Source organism: Alosa sapidissima, chromosome 8 (assembly GCF_018492685.1).
Source record: "Alosa sapidissima isolate fAloSap1 chromosome 8, fAloSap1.pri, whole genome shotgun sequence".
Lineage (NCBI taxonomy): Eukaryota > Metazoa > Chordata > Actinopteri > Clupeiformes > Clupeidae > Alosa > Alosa sapidissima.
In genome coordinates, this window is record NC_055964.1 from 13,420,776 (window position 1) to 13,438,024 (window position 17,249).

The 17,249-nt window shown below is 41.6% G+C and overlaps 1 protein-coding gene across 1 annotated transcript in view; it reads right to left on the minus strand.

Annotated features, from left to right (window-relative positions):
- The window catches only part of arid3c (AT rich interactive domain 3C (BRIGHT-like)), a 60,798-nt gene extending 48,468 nt beyond the window's left edge, over window positions 1-12,330 (minus strand). The window contains exons 1-3 of the mRNA XM_042100079.1: window positions 11,685-12,330; window positions 10,317-10,991; window positions 2,804-2,890 (exon numbers count right to left, since the gene is read on the minus strand). Coding sequence (XP_041956013.1) covers window positions 2,804-2,890; window positions 10,317-10,991; window positions 11,685-11,723 — 801 coding nt within the window. The 5' untranslated portion in view covers window positions 11,724-12,330. The remainder of the gene's footprint in view (window positions 1-2,803; window positions 2,891-10,316; window positions 10,992-11,684) is intronic.
- Window positions 12,331-17,249: the final 4,919 nt, after the last annotated feature.

A 17,249-nucleotide genomic window follows, 5' to 3' on the forward strand; every position in this document is an offset into this window, starting at 1 on the left:
TCTATACAGAACTTTAGGAAATACATCTACTTTGTATTGATTTTAGCTACACTTCAATCTAAACTTACTGATTGCTTCCCATGGTCTCTTTGAGGGGTTGGTTGCTGGAAGAGCTTAATTTATTACTCTTAAGACGACCTCGGATATGGCTTAATTAAGTATTAATCCAATTGTACCTTGAGTGCAAGTGGATTCTTTTATTTCATTATTTGGCTGTACTTGATTCTAGAAACAATTACAAGACCAGACCACTCAGTGCAGTGTTCAGAATACATCTACTGAAATCCTATCCAAAAAAGCTATCCAAAGGATCCAACTTAACTTTTGTTCCATTTATTATGGTGGAACTTGTCCATTGGGGGAAATTACTGTGTTTTAAACCTGACACTTCCTGGACCTCACAGTACTAAACCACAAATATCTGGTGAATCTAAGACAGGAAACACAAACTTCTTCCACAATAAGATGATCCTATTGATGGCATTGTTGTGAAAGTCATTTTAGTTTGGAATTTAAAGCTAGAATACACTAGCTGGTTGCTACATCTAATGGAAATTTCCAGAGTTTGACTTTTAGATTAGGCTATATAAACACACTGGCTTCTGGCCAGGCCAAATATTGGACTAACGACTGAATGGCTGCTTGTGGTCAAATATCTTCACCCTGACATTTTAAGATAGACCTATTCTAATGATCAAATGTTTTCTACATGCTGATATTTGCAATATGCTGAGCTAAATTACAACTGGGTACGATGAAAGGTTGAAAATCACTATACCAGTTCTCTCTTCTGGCAGCATTACCGACATGTCTGGTTTGGTGACAATGGTGTCGAATTTTCTATTATACTCACATAAATACATCATCCCGTCAGAAAAGTAAACCTCAAGTTCTTAGATGGACAACTGATTCAAGGGAGGGGGGGGAGTGCTTTCGGGTGCTGCCTATCTTAATTTAAATGCAATTAAGATCCTCTTCTCTTCTTCTTAAATCTTTATTTTATTTCTTTTTCTTCTTCTACCACCTCAATTACAATACAATACATGTTATTAATCCTGTTCCTTTGTTCCTCTTCTCAATCTATACCTCTAACCACCTTATCTAAACTCCAAACATTTCACGGTGATTGTTTAATCCATCTTGAAAACAAAGACAGTCCTTTATTTCTCTCTAGTTGCTGTCTTTAGGTACGCATCAATGCCTTTCATTTTGTTTCTAGCATGTAAGGGACCACTACCCCCTCGTTTGTTTTGGTTTCAAATACTTCATATTTCCCATCAGGCCCGATAAATCATCTTTACAGCTGCTGAGGAGCAGCTGGGTGCAGGGGAAACACGCTGGATAAACACCTCCAGGATCTGCTTTGAGACCCCCACACACTGTTTTCCCTATTAATTGTGGCCCGGTCTCCCGCTCTGAGGTCTCTCTCTCCACTGTCGTTTACTGACCTGCAGATCTTTTAGCACAGTGCTGCGAGTTTATTGCAATCTCAGCCTTAAACAACTGCCAATTAGGCAGGCGACATAGAAAAAATGGAAATAAGAAAGTGTCTCAGCAAACAGGGAGAGCATGGCATGGCCAAAGTGTTAAGAAAAAAAAGTCTTTAAGATGTGTCCTCTGTTGTGGAGGTGGGGAATGCCTTTTCACGTGCTTGTGGAATTCTGGGTCTAATTGACCCTGGGATTCATTGCTGGCCATTAAAAACAATGTGGTCTCTCACCTCACTGCTGGGAAAGAGCTAAACTGGGGACAAATGCTCCTCTCTCTCTCCCCCCTCCTCGGACAACAACTAAGCTAATAAGCTAAATGCACCAGGCCTGCAAGCATCTTCCCCAACACAGATGATATTCAGCACATTTCCTCTGCTCGAAATTCAGCTTTCATGGATGAGCTGCTCGTTTCTGGCCATTTGACTTTATGGCATGTATGTGGCAGTTGCTGGCATGAGTCAGCTCGGGGAAAAAAAAAGAAAAAGAAAAATTCCTGGAACTGTACAGACGATTTCGCTTTCTAAGTAATGTCAAGGCTACAGTGGGTGGAGCTCAATTTCAAAGTATAAATAGGCAAAAGTATAGTGGGACCAAGAGGGGTGTGTGAATGTCAAGATAAATGAATGTGCTTAAATGTAAATACACTGGTCATGCAACTTCAGACTGGGACGTGTAGGCACCTTTGATTATGCATGAGCATTTTAAAAGGCATACACAATTAGAGTTCAGTGCTGACAAGTCATGTTTAGCTATGGCACTGTCATCATAATTATGTTTAGACTTCAACTTGCAGGTTGACATAGTGCTTTATACACCATTGCAGTTGAAGATTTCTGAATCACTGTCAGTTAATTTAAGGGACGGTCTGAGAGAGAGAGAGAAAGAGAGAAAGAGAGAAAGAGTAAGAGAGAGAGAGAAAGACAGACAGAGAGATAGTGAAACAGAGAGAGAGAGAGAGAAAGAGAGAGAAAATGCTTACTACCAGGATATCTCACACTTCTCTGCCCAAAAAGGTTATTGTCTTCGGCTGGTCCACCAGGCTGGGAGTGTTAGATGAGACATATGGTCAGTCAGCTATTGTTAGCCCAATAGTCTGTCACTGCCTTGGGGCCTGTGTGTGGTATCTGATTGTAAGTGTTGGGTTGTGGGTTGTTTTGGGGAGGGGGGGGGGGGGGGGGGGGGGTCATGGAAGCAAATGAGGGAGGTGTAGAAGTAGAAGTGGTAGAGTCAATAGAGAGAGAGAGAAATAGAGAAAGAGAGAGAGAAAGAGAGAGCCAGAGCAGGGGGGAGAGATGGGTATGAGATTTACTAACCTCCTGTATGAGAGATGAAGAACCACCACCGAAAGCAACGCCTGAATTTCCCAGCTTCCTCTCTGGCCCATTGGCTTTTCCTGACTCCTGACACATTTCAGAAGGGGCACAGATGAAAGATCAGTTGGCATCGTATTGGGGAGGGCTGAAAAAACCTTGCATTTGAACTGTCACGGGCAGTTGCAGACATGGACAAAGCTCTGGCGACCCGATCGCACAGTCAGTAGTATTTTCAGGACTTGTGGAACCAAAAGGGAGCACATCAGTGGCGATTGCAGGTTTCATAATCATTCCCAACACAGTGATTTGGTATTAGTTGATATCGGTCAATTTTGGATTATTCTGTCACTCTCCATTCACAATCCTAGCAGCTGTGCTTTCATCTCGAACAGGCATTATAAACCATGGTTTCCTACTAGCAAGAGTACATTTTAATGCATAAGCCAAATGCAAAGGTATGAGGGGATTCCATGCAAACTCCATGCAAACAAGCGACAGTGTTAGTAATTTCCACACCAGACACGGTTATAACAGGCGGGTAAGCCGTGCCCTCAAGCCAAGCTGTACCACACCTTGAATCTGACCATTTGCATTTCCCCTCGCTATGCCCACATGGCTTTTGGCCAGGCGCTTAACTAGAGCAGCAGACGGGACCATTATTAAAGTAATCAGCCCACTCTTCGGGATTAGAGTGGTGAGCTAATTTACTTATGTTACATCTGATCTTTCACCCCCTGGCAAAACCCACGGGGGCCTCTACCTGAATCAGATTGAGCAGGGCAGGCTGAGATTACCCTCAATCTCCTAAATAGTTCAGTATCCACGCAGAAGATGGGATAGGGGTCGAAAGAGCCCGGCCGTTTCACTAACAGTGCAGGGTCGCAGGCGTGCAAAATACTGCCATGACACAAGACACGTTTGAGTGAAAGAGACAAACTGTTATACTCTCATACAGTGGCATTACACAAGTATGCGCAGGGTACGGTGTCAGTGATATTCGGACAATGTTACAAGACACATGAGAATCTTTCAGCCAACCACAGTACAGTGAGGGTTACTCTAGTAGACACCCTTTACAAGAAGACCCCGACCCCATAATTATGTCATTTCCTCCAACGGCGCAAATGGAAAAGAACAAACGTAATATTCTAAATGCCTTGCGCGAACCAATCAAGATGGAGTTACACCACCGAACGCTATAAGCATAGATGGGGAGGGGCTCTCTGCAGGACAGGCTAATCCTGGCTACAGGAATAGGAATAGGAATATCTGATGCTGACCCTGAAGCCTAAGACACTCCACGCGCTTGATTCCTGCGTATCTTACGTTACCACTCCTCACCCTAATCAATGTTGACATGTGGGACCATATGGAGCCTGTCCACTGACATGTGGTTCCTTCTCTCTCAGCTCCCAGCGTCTGTTTGTTCCACTGAAGCCCATATCTAGTGGCCGTGACCGATTTATTTCATGGGGGGAAATAAATATATCAAGCTGGAACGCGCATTTTCAGTGGCTGCAAACTAAGTAGTTTGCTTTTTAAATTCTGTAAAGAAGGTTTATACTTTCTTTTCTTTCTAGTCTTGTCTTTTTCGAAGATATACTGTATTTAAAGGGCCTTGACACATAAATGGAAACATTTATGGCTCTCATCTTTCTGAGGGTCATCTGTGCTTGCATAGCCTTGCTACAATATCCTCAAAAAGAAAAAAAATCCTGAAGAAAATTCTCATTCTTTAAGGAGATACAGTTTAATCACTATGAAGGTTCAGTTGTTGTAAAAAAATCTTAAAAGCAATTAAGCAGATCAAGCTGATCAAGCAAACTGCAAATAAATTCCAAATGTCCATATTGCAAATAAATTCCAAATGCTTTCAAATGTCCATATTGTGACGCGAAGGGTGGACTGTGATGTGTTCCTTTTGCTTTGTTTACATGCTATCTAAAGCAGTATTTTAAAAAAGACAATAGAAAAAAAAAGACAATAGAAAAGACAATAGAATTGTAATCCCTTTGGGCAAGGCCACCACAAAATGTCAAACAACCTTCATTTCATACTTTAATATATGGAAACATGCATATCAATTATAAAATTGACTTTAAACTCTGTTGGCTGTTTAAGACACATTATAGTCTTTATCTATGTATATGGAGCGCAGTGGTTTTGAAAAAAACATCTCATTTTATTGCCTTTTTTACAAACAGCTCACCCAATTTCTTCACCTCGATGTTACTTGTTACGATGTTACTACAGAGACATAACCCCACCATGGGGCACAAGCATGGACCCCTAGCAAGAGCGCCTGTTTTCTTTTCTAGCTGACTGCCCCTCTGACGCAGGCGCTGTGGAAGTCATCCCACCCGGGGGGCCCGCTAGGAACTCACAGAAGTGTTGGCCAGGCCCACTGCAAAGACCAAGAGAGCCATGCAGGAGGGTGTCCTGAATGCCATGTCTTAGCCATGTCTTATTATGTGAAGAGGAAATAATAAGGGAGATTGGGGCTGGCTGCTGGTGGCTGGCATAGGCCTCCAGACTTTTATTATGAAAGTGCTGTTAATTCAGTGTTCTCCATGGGCTGAGTGAAATCACATCTAATTCAGCAGGGGTTTACAGAACACAGGGGGGGGGGGGGGGGGGGTGTTAAGAGAGTCCCCTGCCTGGGCCCCCTTTGGCCCCAGGGGGTGAACGGTGTGGACTATTACACTGCGCAGCACTTCCTAAAGCAAAGTGGAACACAATGCGTCCAGGCCCGACGGCCATCTCTTAATACCACACGTGATAATGGCACCCTCCGTGGCGCCCGAGCGGAGACTGAGCACGCACAGCGCTGTTTGTCTGGCCTGAGCGTGATTGTCGTAAACAAAAGTGGCGGTGGTGGTAGAGGGGTGGGTGAGGGGTTACTTTTGCAAGCGGCTGCAGAAATTCCTGCGGCTACGTGATTAAAATGTGGCACCCACATTAAGGGGAGGCTGTTTAAACAAGTTTGCCTGGGCCCTGACTTTTAATGAAAGAAAAGGCAGCCATTTGCAGAGAAAACAAGTCTGCTTCAATGGCACATTGTGCCCTGCATCGGATGTTTATTAGCACTCCTTGCTTGAGTTATAGTGGAAAAAAAGAAAGAGAGAGAGAGAGACAGAAAGAAAGACAGAGAGAGAGAAAAGTTCCTGGCATACTTTCACTGACACCACTCAAGCGAAGAGTGAGGCTTCAACAAACATAGCATTAAAACCTGTAATACCCTGATAGCCAGACTCCCAGTGTCTCAGACTGGGCCTGCCTGGCCAAGAGTTTCTCTCCGTAACACCTTCCCCCACCCAAACGTCTTAAAGCAGGAATGGCAGAGTAAAAGCATTCAGGAATGCTATTAAAACATTTCCATTGACAGAGCAGGTCCTCTTTACTAATCTGCAGCTGCTGCAGCCATACTGGTCTACGTACAAGAGAGAGAGAGAGAGAGAAAGAGAGAGAGAGAGAAACAGAGAGAGAGTGAGATAGAGAGAGAGAGATGCTAGGGTCTGAAATCAAACTCTTTACCATATGGGGAATTTACTTCATGCATATGTTTCAACTTCACACAGACTGCATGCTGAGTGGCTTAATGGATTTCCAGCAAAACACACACCTAAAGCTGTGCAATCAACCAGAAGGGGCTGGAGGGGTGGAGCTGCGCAGTAAAAGAAAAGGAATTTCTCATGTTGACACTGGAGTTGCCGTGTGAGCATGTGTATCTGTGCATGAGTGTGTGTGTGTGTGTGTGTGTGTGTGTGTGTGTGTGTGTGTGAGAGAGAGAGAGAGAGAGAGAGAGAGAGAGAGAGAGAGAGAGAGAGAGAGAGAGAGAGAGAGGAACTGTGTGTGTGTCCGTTTCAAAGACAGCACCAGGTCTTTACAGACATATAAAGAGTCCAATTCGAAGGGGGTTGGGTGGGAGGGTGGGGTTACTTGAGAACGCCTCTGGCTCGACTGTTTTAAAAATATCACACAAACCTGACAGCGTATCCCAGGTTACAGGATGGCTCTTGAGCCATCCTCACTATCACGCTCGACAAAAAAAAAAAAAAATTGAGCTGGAGTCCCCATGAAAAACAGGGAAGGGAAGAAAGCATGCATTTACATCCTGCTGAATGAAAATGTTTGTTTAACCACAAGCCTATTTTCCTTTCCTGGGGAGTGGGGGTGGGGAAATACTTTGTCTTCCTTTCAATGATTTCACAATTGACTCATTTCCCTGTTTTCTCAAAGTGTTTTGCCTTATCTGACAAATTCCAAGATTAAATTGGGCCAAGGCAGACCGCCTGCAGAGCTCCCTGCTTTAGTACATCCTCTACTATCAGAGAAAGGAACGGGGGAGTCCCACAAACTCTAAATTGAATTGATTACGTAATGTGTTAATAGTTCCTTGCTCTTGGAGAGTACAAGCAAGGGAAGAGCATGGCCAACTTCTTCATTGAAGTTTCTGAAGTGAAACCGTACACCGGAGCTGATGCACCTCCACTCTCCCCCTGCTCCCTACCCTTGTACGTACACACACACACACACACACACACACACGCACGCTCTCTCTCTCTCTCTCTCTCTCTCTCTCTCTCTCTCTCTCTCTCTATCTCTCTCTGTCTGTCTATCTCTCTCTCTCTCTCACACACACACACACACATACAAACACACACACTCTCTCAGACACACACACACACACACACACTCTCTCTGTCTGTCTGTCTTTCTCTCTTTCTTACACACACAAACACACACACTCTCTCAGACACACACACACACACACACACACACACACACACACTCTCTCTGTCTGTCTGTCTTTCTCTCTTTCTTACACACACACACACACAAACTCTCTCTCTCTCTCTCTCTCACACACACACACACACAGCACACAAACATTGACATGCACACGCTTCCCTCCACTAATTCAACAATCCCCTTCCCCCCAAACCCTACCCTCTGATCTCCCTATGGGGGGAAAAGTCATTCTGTGAATTTTTAATGTTTCCAAAATATGGCTGCAAGGCCGGTTGCAGTGTTTGGACACGTTCAGAGCAACCAACGCAATGGCAAAAGTCGGAACTCACTGTCCAATAAAGACATAAATAAAGTTTTACCCCTCCACTTACCGTAACGTACCACAGAGTGATTATTATGGGATTTATCAGGAGACAATGGACTGCTGTCAGTGTTGCTCAGCGACCCCTATAGAGACAGGTGTGGGAAAAGCACAAACGAGCCGCCTTCACTACCGTGACTACTGTGACTAGCCTGAATCTGTCTGTCTATGGTAGTGTTGAAATCAACAATGACCCACAAATTATGCGTTTTTATAACACCACCATGGTTCACCATAATATTATGTAATATTGTGCAGGTACTACACTGAATTAAAAAACCCACTGTATTACTATATGATTTAGTAATATTTACATAATAATAATATAGTTATAGTTAAATTATATCATGCTGATGTGGACAAGGTACTTTTTGCGTCTGTTGTGTTGTGTGTTTCTTTTTCCCTTTCTCAGATTCATCTTTCGGCTGAGCGGTTTGTACGGCAGCATGTGTACAAGTGTGCGATTTGTTGCTATTTCGTAATGTTTTGGCTCGGAGCCCGACTGACGCAGCCGGGGAGAGTGAGCGCGAGAGAGAAATCCCGGCATGTTTTGGGTGCGCGCCAGACTGACATGCCAGCAGGTCTAGTTTCCTGCATATCCTGCACTCCTGCCAAACTCTACGCAACGTCTTGTGTTTTTTTCCCTCTCTACTCACGGTTTCTTTGACAACATACAAACTCTTTCTATGTTTTTTTTTTGCTACGCATATACACACAGATGTTAGTCCTTCAATGTTTGTGTATAGAAAAGCTGAAACTGAATACCACTTCACTGCATATGAGCACAAAACTACTACCACTTCACCAGCATCATTCAATCAGTACAGCAGTAAAAACAAATTACCAAAACTACACAGTAGAACCCTGAACCACCTTCAAAGTCACCAGCTCATGGACTTCATCACTAAAGATTTGCAGTCATATTATGATAATTGAACAGTTCTTCATGCCAACATTCAGCTTTAAAAGCAATGACCAGTCCGCTTAGTTATTTCTCCAAAGCCACATCTTGTTCTTATTTCAGAGAAGCCATTTATTGCCCTTAAATGTGGTTTTCTTTTGCAACTTTGAAAACACGCCGTATACCGGCTCCAGCCTGTCTGCCAAAGTGGCACCAGCATCCTTTCATTGTGTTTAGGTCCACTGAATCAATTTGCGAGAATGGCAGCAAGGGAATCATTTGAAAATTCAAAAACATGTCTCAGCAACAGCACACCAGTGACATGTATACTGAAGCATGACAATTCTTCATTTGGGAATTAGACTATTTGGGAATTAGACTGCTTGGCAAGAAATATGCACAATTCCCCTTTACGTCTCAGAATAGGTGTACAACTGCCGTAAGTGCAAAGAATTATATTTCAAATTTCGTCACTATCACACAAGAAATTGACTTGAACACTATACAGTACTATTCTTATATTGACAGAATGTTTTAAAAAAAACTATTACATGTATTGTAACACTAGATTATTATCAGTTATAACACAGACAAAACAAACAATTTCCCCACCCAGATATTAAATCCGACAACTCTTGACATGATTTCTATACAGATTCTGCTCCTTGCTGAAGCACCTGAGAGAGCCTGATGACTCCATTTTCCATTTGTTTAGATCTCAATCAAGGTTATTAACCTAATTTGGACAACATTTTCTCTGCCTTCAGTTACATTAATGTAGGGCCTAATGCAGTCCCTGAAGTACAGATCACATTCAGCAATGTCTGTAAGTGATAGATCATAAATAAGAAATGATCTGTCCATTTAGGCTTGCTCATTATTAGGTTCAGCTGACGCAAAGGCTTGTCATTGAGCATACACACAAACAACTTGCATGTAGCATTAATCTCAAAGTTATTTGTATTAGTTAGAACAACCAGATCACACTAACATGCACAGACTGAAGTAACTGATCACCCAAAGTTTTATGTACTTGTATTATGTAGCCATAGAAGGCAGTTCATCCTGATAATGGCTTTTTTGGTAACAATAGGGTAAATGGTAAATAGGGCAAATATGGACTCTCCTGGTGTGACATGTGAGACAGAACAGAGAGAGGCAACTAGGAACTTTGGGAACTTAGGAACTAGGGACTTTGCTTTACACTAAACTTATTTTACATACTTCCAGCATGTATTGTTAGGAAATGGAAATATAGATACATGTGTATGCAGCCTACCGTCCCCCACTGGTGACATAGTCTATTTGTAAATGCAACTGTCATATCCTGTAAAACTACAGGTTGAGAACAGCATACGCTTCTTCAAAAAAAAACTTGAAGCCTGATAAAAATGTATCCAACTTATGCAACAAAGTTTAGCCTGATAGCAAGTAGTGCAAAACGAGCATGATTTTAATGATAGTTTGGGGGGAATTACTGACAAATTACGGTACCTTACCTGTTTGAATTGCTCTTCGTAAGTCCACTCATGGTGCTGCGATTGTGCATGAGCCATTCCACCGGGAGACTCGGGTTGCCTTGCGGCCGAGAATGACGGCTGGACTCTGGCGCCGGAGTGCTTTGGTGATTGTCCCGCATTAGAATGCATGCTGTGCCGAGGGAGATAGTGGGGCATGGGTCTCTCTATATCATCATCTACGAACCCCTCGTTATCAATATCTTCGTCATCAAGATCTCGGTCTTCATCTTCCATGCCACGATCACCCTCCAGGTCATCGTCAACGTCGGAGTCGTCGTTAGGTCTTTCAGGAAGCCTGTGCGGGTCGGGGTGTGCAGGTTGCCGGTCACTGGAACTTGCCCCCGGAGACGAGAGTTGTGCTCCGGCAGCGAAAGCACCTCTCACCGCTGCCTGATAGTGACGGAAAGCCAACGCTTGCTGCTGAATTTGTGAATCCATCAGAGACCTGATGTCTTTGTCTTTTTCTGCTAGACGAAGCTTCTCTTCCAGAGCCAGGCGGGCAGCCTGCTGCCGCTGGAGGTTTTCCATGACCGCCTCTAGCTTCATTCCACCGCCGCTCGGATGGTGGTGTGACTGAGACCCGGAGAAGTGACTGTGGGTGGTGGAAGATGGAACCAGCAGAGGATGGTTGCTCGCCGAAGTGAACACGGCTTGCTGTTTGGATACAAATTATACTATGATTAGACCATCGCATGAAACGTTTTGTTTTTTTCAGGCGCGTATTTTCCAACTAGACTATTAAATTACGCAAGGATAAAACGCACGCGGATGTCAGGGACGCAACTTGGCTTTTTCAACTTGGGTTCTTAACTCCTAACTCATGAGAGGAGACTGCATTTCAGAAAAGTCAGGTTATCATCACTTCCAATTCATCTTCAAAGGAAATTATTCAAATTGCACACTAATCGACCACCGCCTCCGTTGCATCTATTACGATTAATGTGGTGCTTAGGCTTTGGCTACACACTCGGTTACTTAGCATACTAGCTTGTAGGTTCTAAAACTATCTCACACTTCAACGTGTGAAGTGCACCAAATGTCACTTAATAACACACACGGCTCTCTGGTAACGTTTAACATATTCCGCCGAATGGTCTATAAGCTATCCTACAGTTTCGTGCAATGCACTTGGTAGCTGACATCGAATACGCTTTGGAGTTAAACATAGTTATCAACAACCAACGTTGCTGTATGCTTGTTTAATGTGCTACAAAAGACATGCACTATCATAAATGGATGTCGGTATCAAATCATTCAAACTAGGTTTGGTGAATAATTTCACCAACGAGTTAATCGAAACATTCCAATAAAGTTAGTCTCAGTAAGAATGGGAAATCAGATGCTTACCAAAGCAGATTTAGTTGCTATGCTGGTGTTGTCAACCATGCTTCTCCTGTCAGATATAAAGCAACTGTTCTAAAGTATCCCTTTTTCAAAAGTCAGATGTGGATGTATTCCTGTTTTAACATCGAGATACTCGTGTCAATAATAGCGAGGAAATAATTCGTTTAAAAAAATTAAACGCTGGCGAGCCCTCCAGCCCCGAAGGTTTTGGCAACAAGTGGCAACTGTAGGCTGAATGACCTCTTCAGGCTGGAGATCAGCCCTTCTGCTCCCATTTGCTAACAACACGTCAATAGTGTGATAAATATGGAGGGCAGGGTCTACTGACAACCAAGGAAATACAGTTAAACGACCCGATCGGGAGATTTCATATTGACACACGCTACGTAGCCAACAGTTCAATGCTAGTCAGAAACTTGGTGTAATTTGTAATTATCTACATTAATTAATTATCACTGTCTTTAACAATTAGGCTACTTTCACCCGACAACCTGGCAATGTCAAAACGAATTGATATGAACCCGCGAACACCAAATTGTCTCTCCCTGCTGTTTATGACAACTGGGAAAAAAAAAAAAAACTTTGTGAAGCGGACAAAATGGAATTGTTTGATAGGCTATTGTATATGACCGACACTCGTGTAGGCTAGGCCTAATGCTATTACATTTAATAAAACTACCAAAATGTCCACTTCAATTTACTTAAAAACTGTGCCTTTCTGAAGTGTGCTGTCTTTAACCAGATTTTTAACACACATTGCACCACCACAGGTTTTGTATCTTGAATGTGAACACTTGTCTAGAAACAACATCGCTTGTAGAACCTGAAACCACTGAAAAGTAAGGCCTAACGATTCGAACCCATTATAGTAGCCTATAGTAGCCTGTCCATTATCGTTAACTGCGTATTTCCAAGGAATAGACCTACTCTCAGGACAGTATTCTGAACCACGAATATGCCCACTAAGGAAATAGTTAGTTATGGTTGTAGTCCACCATTTCATTCTAAGTTCTCCATTAAAGGAAAGTTTGAATGTCCATCACAGGCTTCAGTTTTATCCCAACCCTATCCTTATAATCCATCCTCATATGGTTGCCTATTATATATTGCATAGGCAAGGTTAAAATGTCCGACAATTAAGTCATTTTGTTTTCTTTCATTTACACAGGCCAACACTGGAATCCCAAAATGAGAATAAATGTAGGCCTACACCTACCTTGTATTAGCTCAAAGCTGCACCAGATCAAATACAATGAGCAATCACATAACAGATTGTGTCTTTTTCAGCATAATATGTATGTGAAATACTTGCAGTTTTCCCATCCAGTTATTTTTTTTTATCTTTAATTGGACGTGCAGCATTAAATCCTTCTAGTTCTTTCAGCTATTACTTTAATCAAAATTATAGTTGTAGTTTCAAAATGTTTTGTCAACTATGATTCCCTATTCTCTCTCTCTCTCTCTCTCTCTCTCTCTCTCTTTCTGTGTGTGTGTGTGTGTCTGAAGTTATTACAGTACACATGTGAACACACTGCAGGCAGGGGTGAAGAAGTAGGCATTTGGCCTGAGCTTGAGTTCCCTGAGTCCTCCTTAAAGAGCGCTAGCTGCTGCCTCTTCCCTCTCCTCATCCTCACTCTTCCCCCGGGGCCCCTTATTGTTGCTCTGGGCTAATGTTGTTTTGCCTCTAGCAGCATAAGCATGATACACTGATTCCCCTGTGTGTGTGTGTGTGTGTGTGTGTGTGTGTGTGTGTGTGTGTGTGTGTGTGTGTGTGTTAGAAGCTTTCTAAACATCCTCCATCAAGAAAAAATAATGTTGGAGCTTTTGTTTAATGTTATTTAATTTAAAAACAGAACCCTTCCAATAGTACATAGCCATAGTGGTTTGTGTACGTATGTGTGTGTGTGTGTGTGTGTGTGTGTGTGTGTGTGTGTGTGTGTGTGTGTGACTTTATGTGTGAATATTTTATTCACATTAAAATGAACACTTCCAGACACCACTAAATCCTGAATCATAGCAATATTTCTGGCAGGGAGCCCATAATAACTGACCCTTATTTGCCACGTACCAAACCCATTTCAGTGAAATTGTTACTGATTGGCTGTAGGGATCTGACAGTCACAAATGTGATGTCTCAGTTGGCTTCATGTGCTTATACTGTGGCCACTCTAATCATTCTGATGACCAGCGCTGTTCTGATCAAGATAAAAGGAACTATTAACCATTGACCTCAATAGCTCCCCTTTAAGCATGCGAGGATGTTTTGGCTGTGGACACAGAGTAAAATTTATAATAATTTTCTGACAATAATCCTTCTGAATTAAATATATAACAGCGGCAACATCTCAGCTCTTAAAGCCACTACTGATTAGTATACATTTTCTGTCATCCATTTCCATCATGGCCGAATTCATAAAAGAAAATTGCAATGAATATAGGCATCAGCATTACTGGATAGACTGAATGAAAGCGTTAACACAAAAAGTTTTCCTATGGAGAAAGAAACTTCTGAAATGGCATCAAATTGTTTTGGAAGTAACTGCATAGTCTTGTAAGTAGATGACTGAAGGGATTTGTGAGTGTGTCTATGCAGATTAATGTAGAAAGTGTAACTTTAATTGTTAAGTACAAAGATAGCTTTTTAATCATCATAAGAAGAAGACATTTAGCCTACACAGTTTTTACAGTAGAAGTTCATGTTGGACAGACACAGTGTGGTTTATTGGAAAACAGTACCACCTAGTGTTGAAAGCTTTATCTTACAGTTGTGGAAGAATACAGAGTTTCCACAGTTTTCTAAGAAGAAAGAAAGAATATTTTTTTTTTCAATGTTGTAATTCCTAGAAATCTAGACGTATTTGCTGCCAGGGATAGTAATTCCTAGGAAGTGTAACCAAAATAATATTACCATAATTATACATGCTAACTATGACTAGCATCACTAATATGGTCAGAAAATGTTCATTTCAAGGTAACTAACATTATAAACAAAATGATATACAAATCTCCAAACATTGACTGATAACCCATGTAGTAGTTCAGTTAGTGGGGATGGTTTAGTATCATGCTATAAGAGCTTGTCTTTTTACCTTTAAATCACACTACAAATAACTACATTGTGCTTGTTTATAACAGGGAATATTTCTGTGTTATTTTTTTATTTATTTATTTTTATTCTCTTTTCTATGGTGGTAGCACCCATATCTGGGATAAAGCCTATACTGTATAGCAACTGCTTAATCGATGTATTTGGATTGCGAAATTATGTGCAGCCAGATGAAGGAGTCTGTTGTGTGTAGTTACTTTCACATGAATAATCATATTACAAAATCAGCTGGTTTAATGCTATTTTCAGGTTCAGGTTCATGCTAGTTTTTATCTTGAGAGTTGCAGGCCATTTAAAGACATAATTAACACAATTATCAGACACCGGACTAGGCTTGTTCTCTCTCTTCGCTCAGAGGCACAAACTCTCACGGCATGGATGGCTAGAACAAGAGACAGGAAGGGGGATACAAAGGCACAGCAGATGTGTGGATCAATACTGATCAAGGATATTGATCACCTGGTTGTAAATGGGAACATGTAAAATAGATTTGTCTGCAGACATTTAGACCTCTATTTAGCATGTGTTTTTTTATAATAACAAGATGATCCATATAGGCTATTTGTGCTGTATTATCCATTAGTCCTTTTTTATTTTTATTTTTTAGACAAATTCATCAAAGGTGAGACACATGAACACAACATACAGTATTCATTCTGAAAGTATGCGCAACATGCAAACAAGCAAATGGACAATATTGTATTTTTGATTACATTATATAATTTATTTTTAATTACATTTATAATTTATTTGATATGTTTCTTACTTCTGCAAGCTTTTACCAATCTGTGGTCATTATAAGGACAGGTGAACAAGAGTATTTTGAATTCTAAGTAGGTTAACCTAACCTATAAGGGTCATGCGTTGGCTTGGTTACAACAGGTTAATTATTCCCCCATCCTCTTCAGCTCATCTGCCTGTGGTCAGAAGAGGCCATTTCTTAGGCCATACTGAAGCCACATGAAGGTACTAAACTAGGGATGAATAAGAGAATGTGTGTGCTTTGAAGCTCCGACTGTCTCAAGGCAATAGCCGTCTTGACCAGGTGCAGCACACGCATGCCATGTGTCAGTTACCCACACATTTCTTGGAAATGATGTATAATGACAGAGGAGATTAAGAAGTTATTAAGAAACAAAGAAGAAAATACTTGCGCTAATCATACTAATCCGTATGTTCTGATGTACTCTGAATATTGGTCTGTGTGTACATTATTTTTTTTACTGTAAGATGTTTTTCTGTACATAGTTATGTAGCCTACAGACTCCACAGAGGACTGGTTTGAGACATCAAACGGCAACAACAATACTGACAGACAGCTGTTTATTTCACAGTGATAAGCCCCACCAACGCCTCCCGAGGCTATCTCTGTAATCCTTTAATAAAGTAGTATGTATGTATTGGCATGACAGTGGCAACTTGGATGACATGCTCTCAACAGCTTCTGGATGAGAAGCTATTGACCAGTCCTCTGATGACTAGATGACAAGGAGGGAACTAATCCAAGTCATCTCGTCTCATAAAAGTGGACTACCACAACTGTCACATGGGTCTACTATGACCATGAAAAAACAGCTATTCAGTATGCACAGCTTTTCTCAGAGGCAAAGCAGTTTGGTCATGACAGATGAGTGTTGTTACAACTTGGAAAAAAGAAAAACATGTCAGCATGAACAAAGTAGATTATGGTGCTGCATGCACATTACTCCATTAAAGTTACAGTTTTAGCCTAAAACTGTTTTCATTGTTTAGGGTAAAACATTTCCCGCTGGGTTCACTTAGTTTTCAGATAACATTATGCCGTAGCCTATTATTTTCATAACACATAAAACTCATCTGACCCCTACAGCATAGGAAAACATTGCCTAGTTTAATGTTACAGTAAGAGGGTGTCTGGCAAAGAAAGAGGTGAGGTTGCGTGTGAAACGGCAGTTTATCTTCAGTGTCTGATTACAATGGCACTGCATCTGCCGTATCTGCAGGTGTGGCGGAGCAACCATCACGTAAACCAACCCCATAGAGGGCGGCTGGCTTTGCTCACGGAGAGTCCAGACAGCTGCCGACTCAACTTGCTTGCTTCATTGCAAGCGTCCATCTAGAAGGATCCATAAGTCGGTTTTGTATTGCTTTAACTGTATCACTTGTTCACATTTTACTGAATGCTGCTGGCTAGAGAAATATCTGTTCATGTGATTGTTTATGTCTGTCTCTTTGTTTGTATGGGTGGTTGGTTGCTTGTTTATTTCTTTCTTTGCTTGTTTCTGTAAGCAACAGAAATTTCTTGTAGTCAAGCAATACACAATAGTGATGAGAAAGCTCTGACTTTATGAAGACCTATAACAGAAAAAATTCTGAGAGGGTCTGGTCTCTCTAAACAAATGTGTTCATAATGATCTAAAAAAATGACTTTGTAAGAATGGCAAAGGGAACAAGATGGGAGAACATTGTTTGTTACAGTTTTA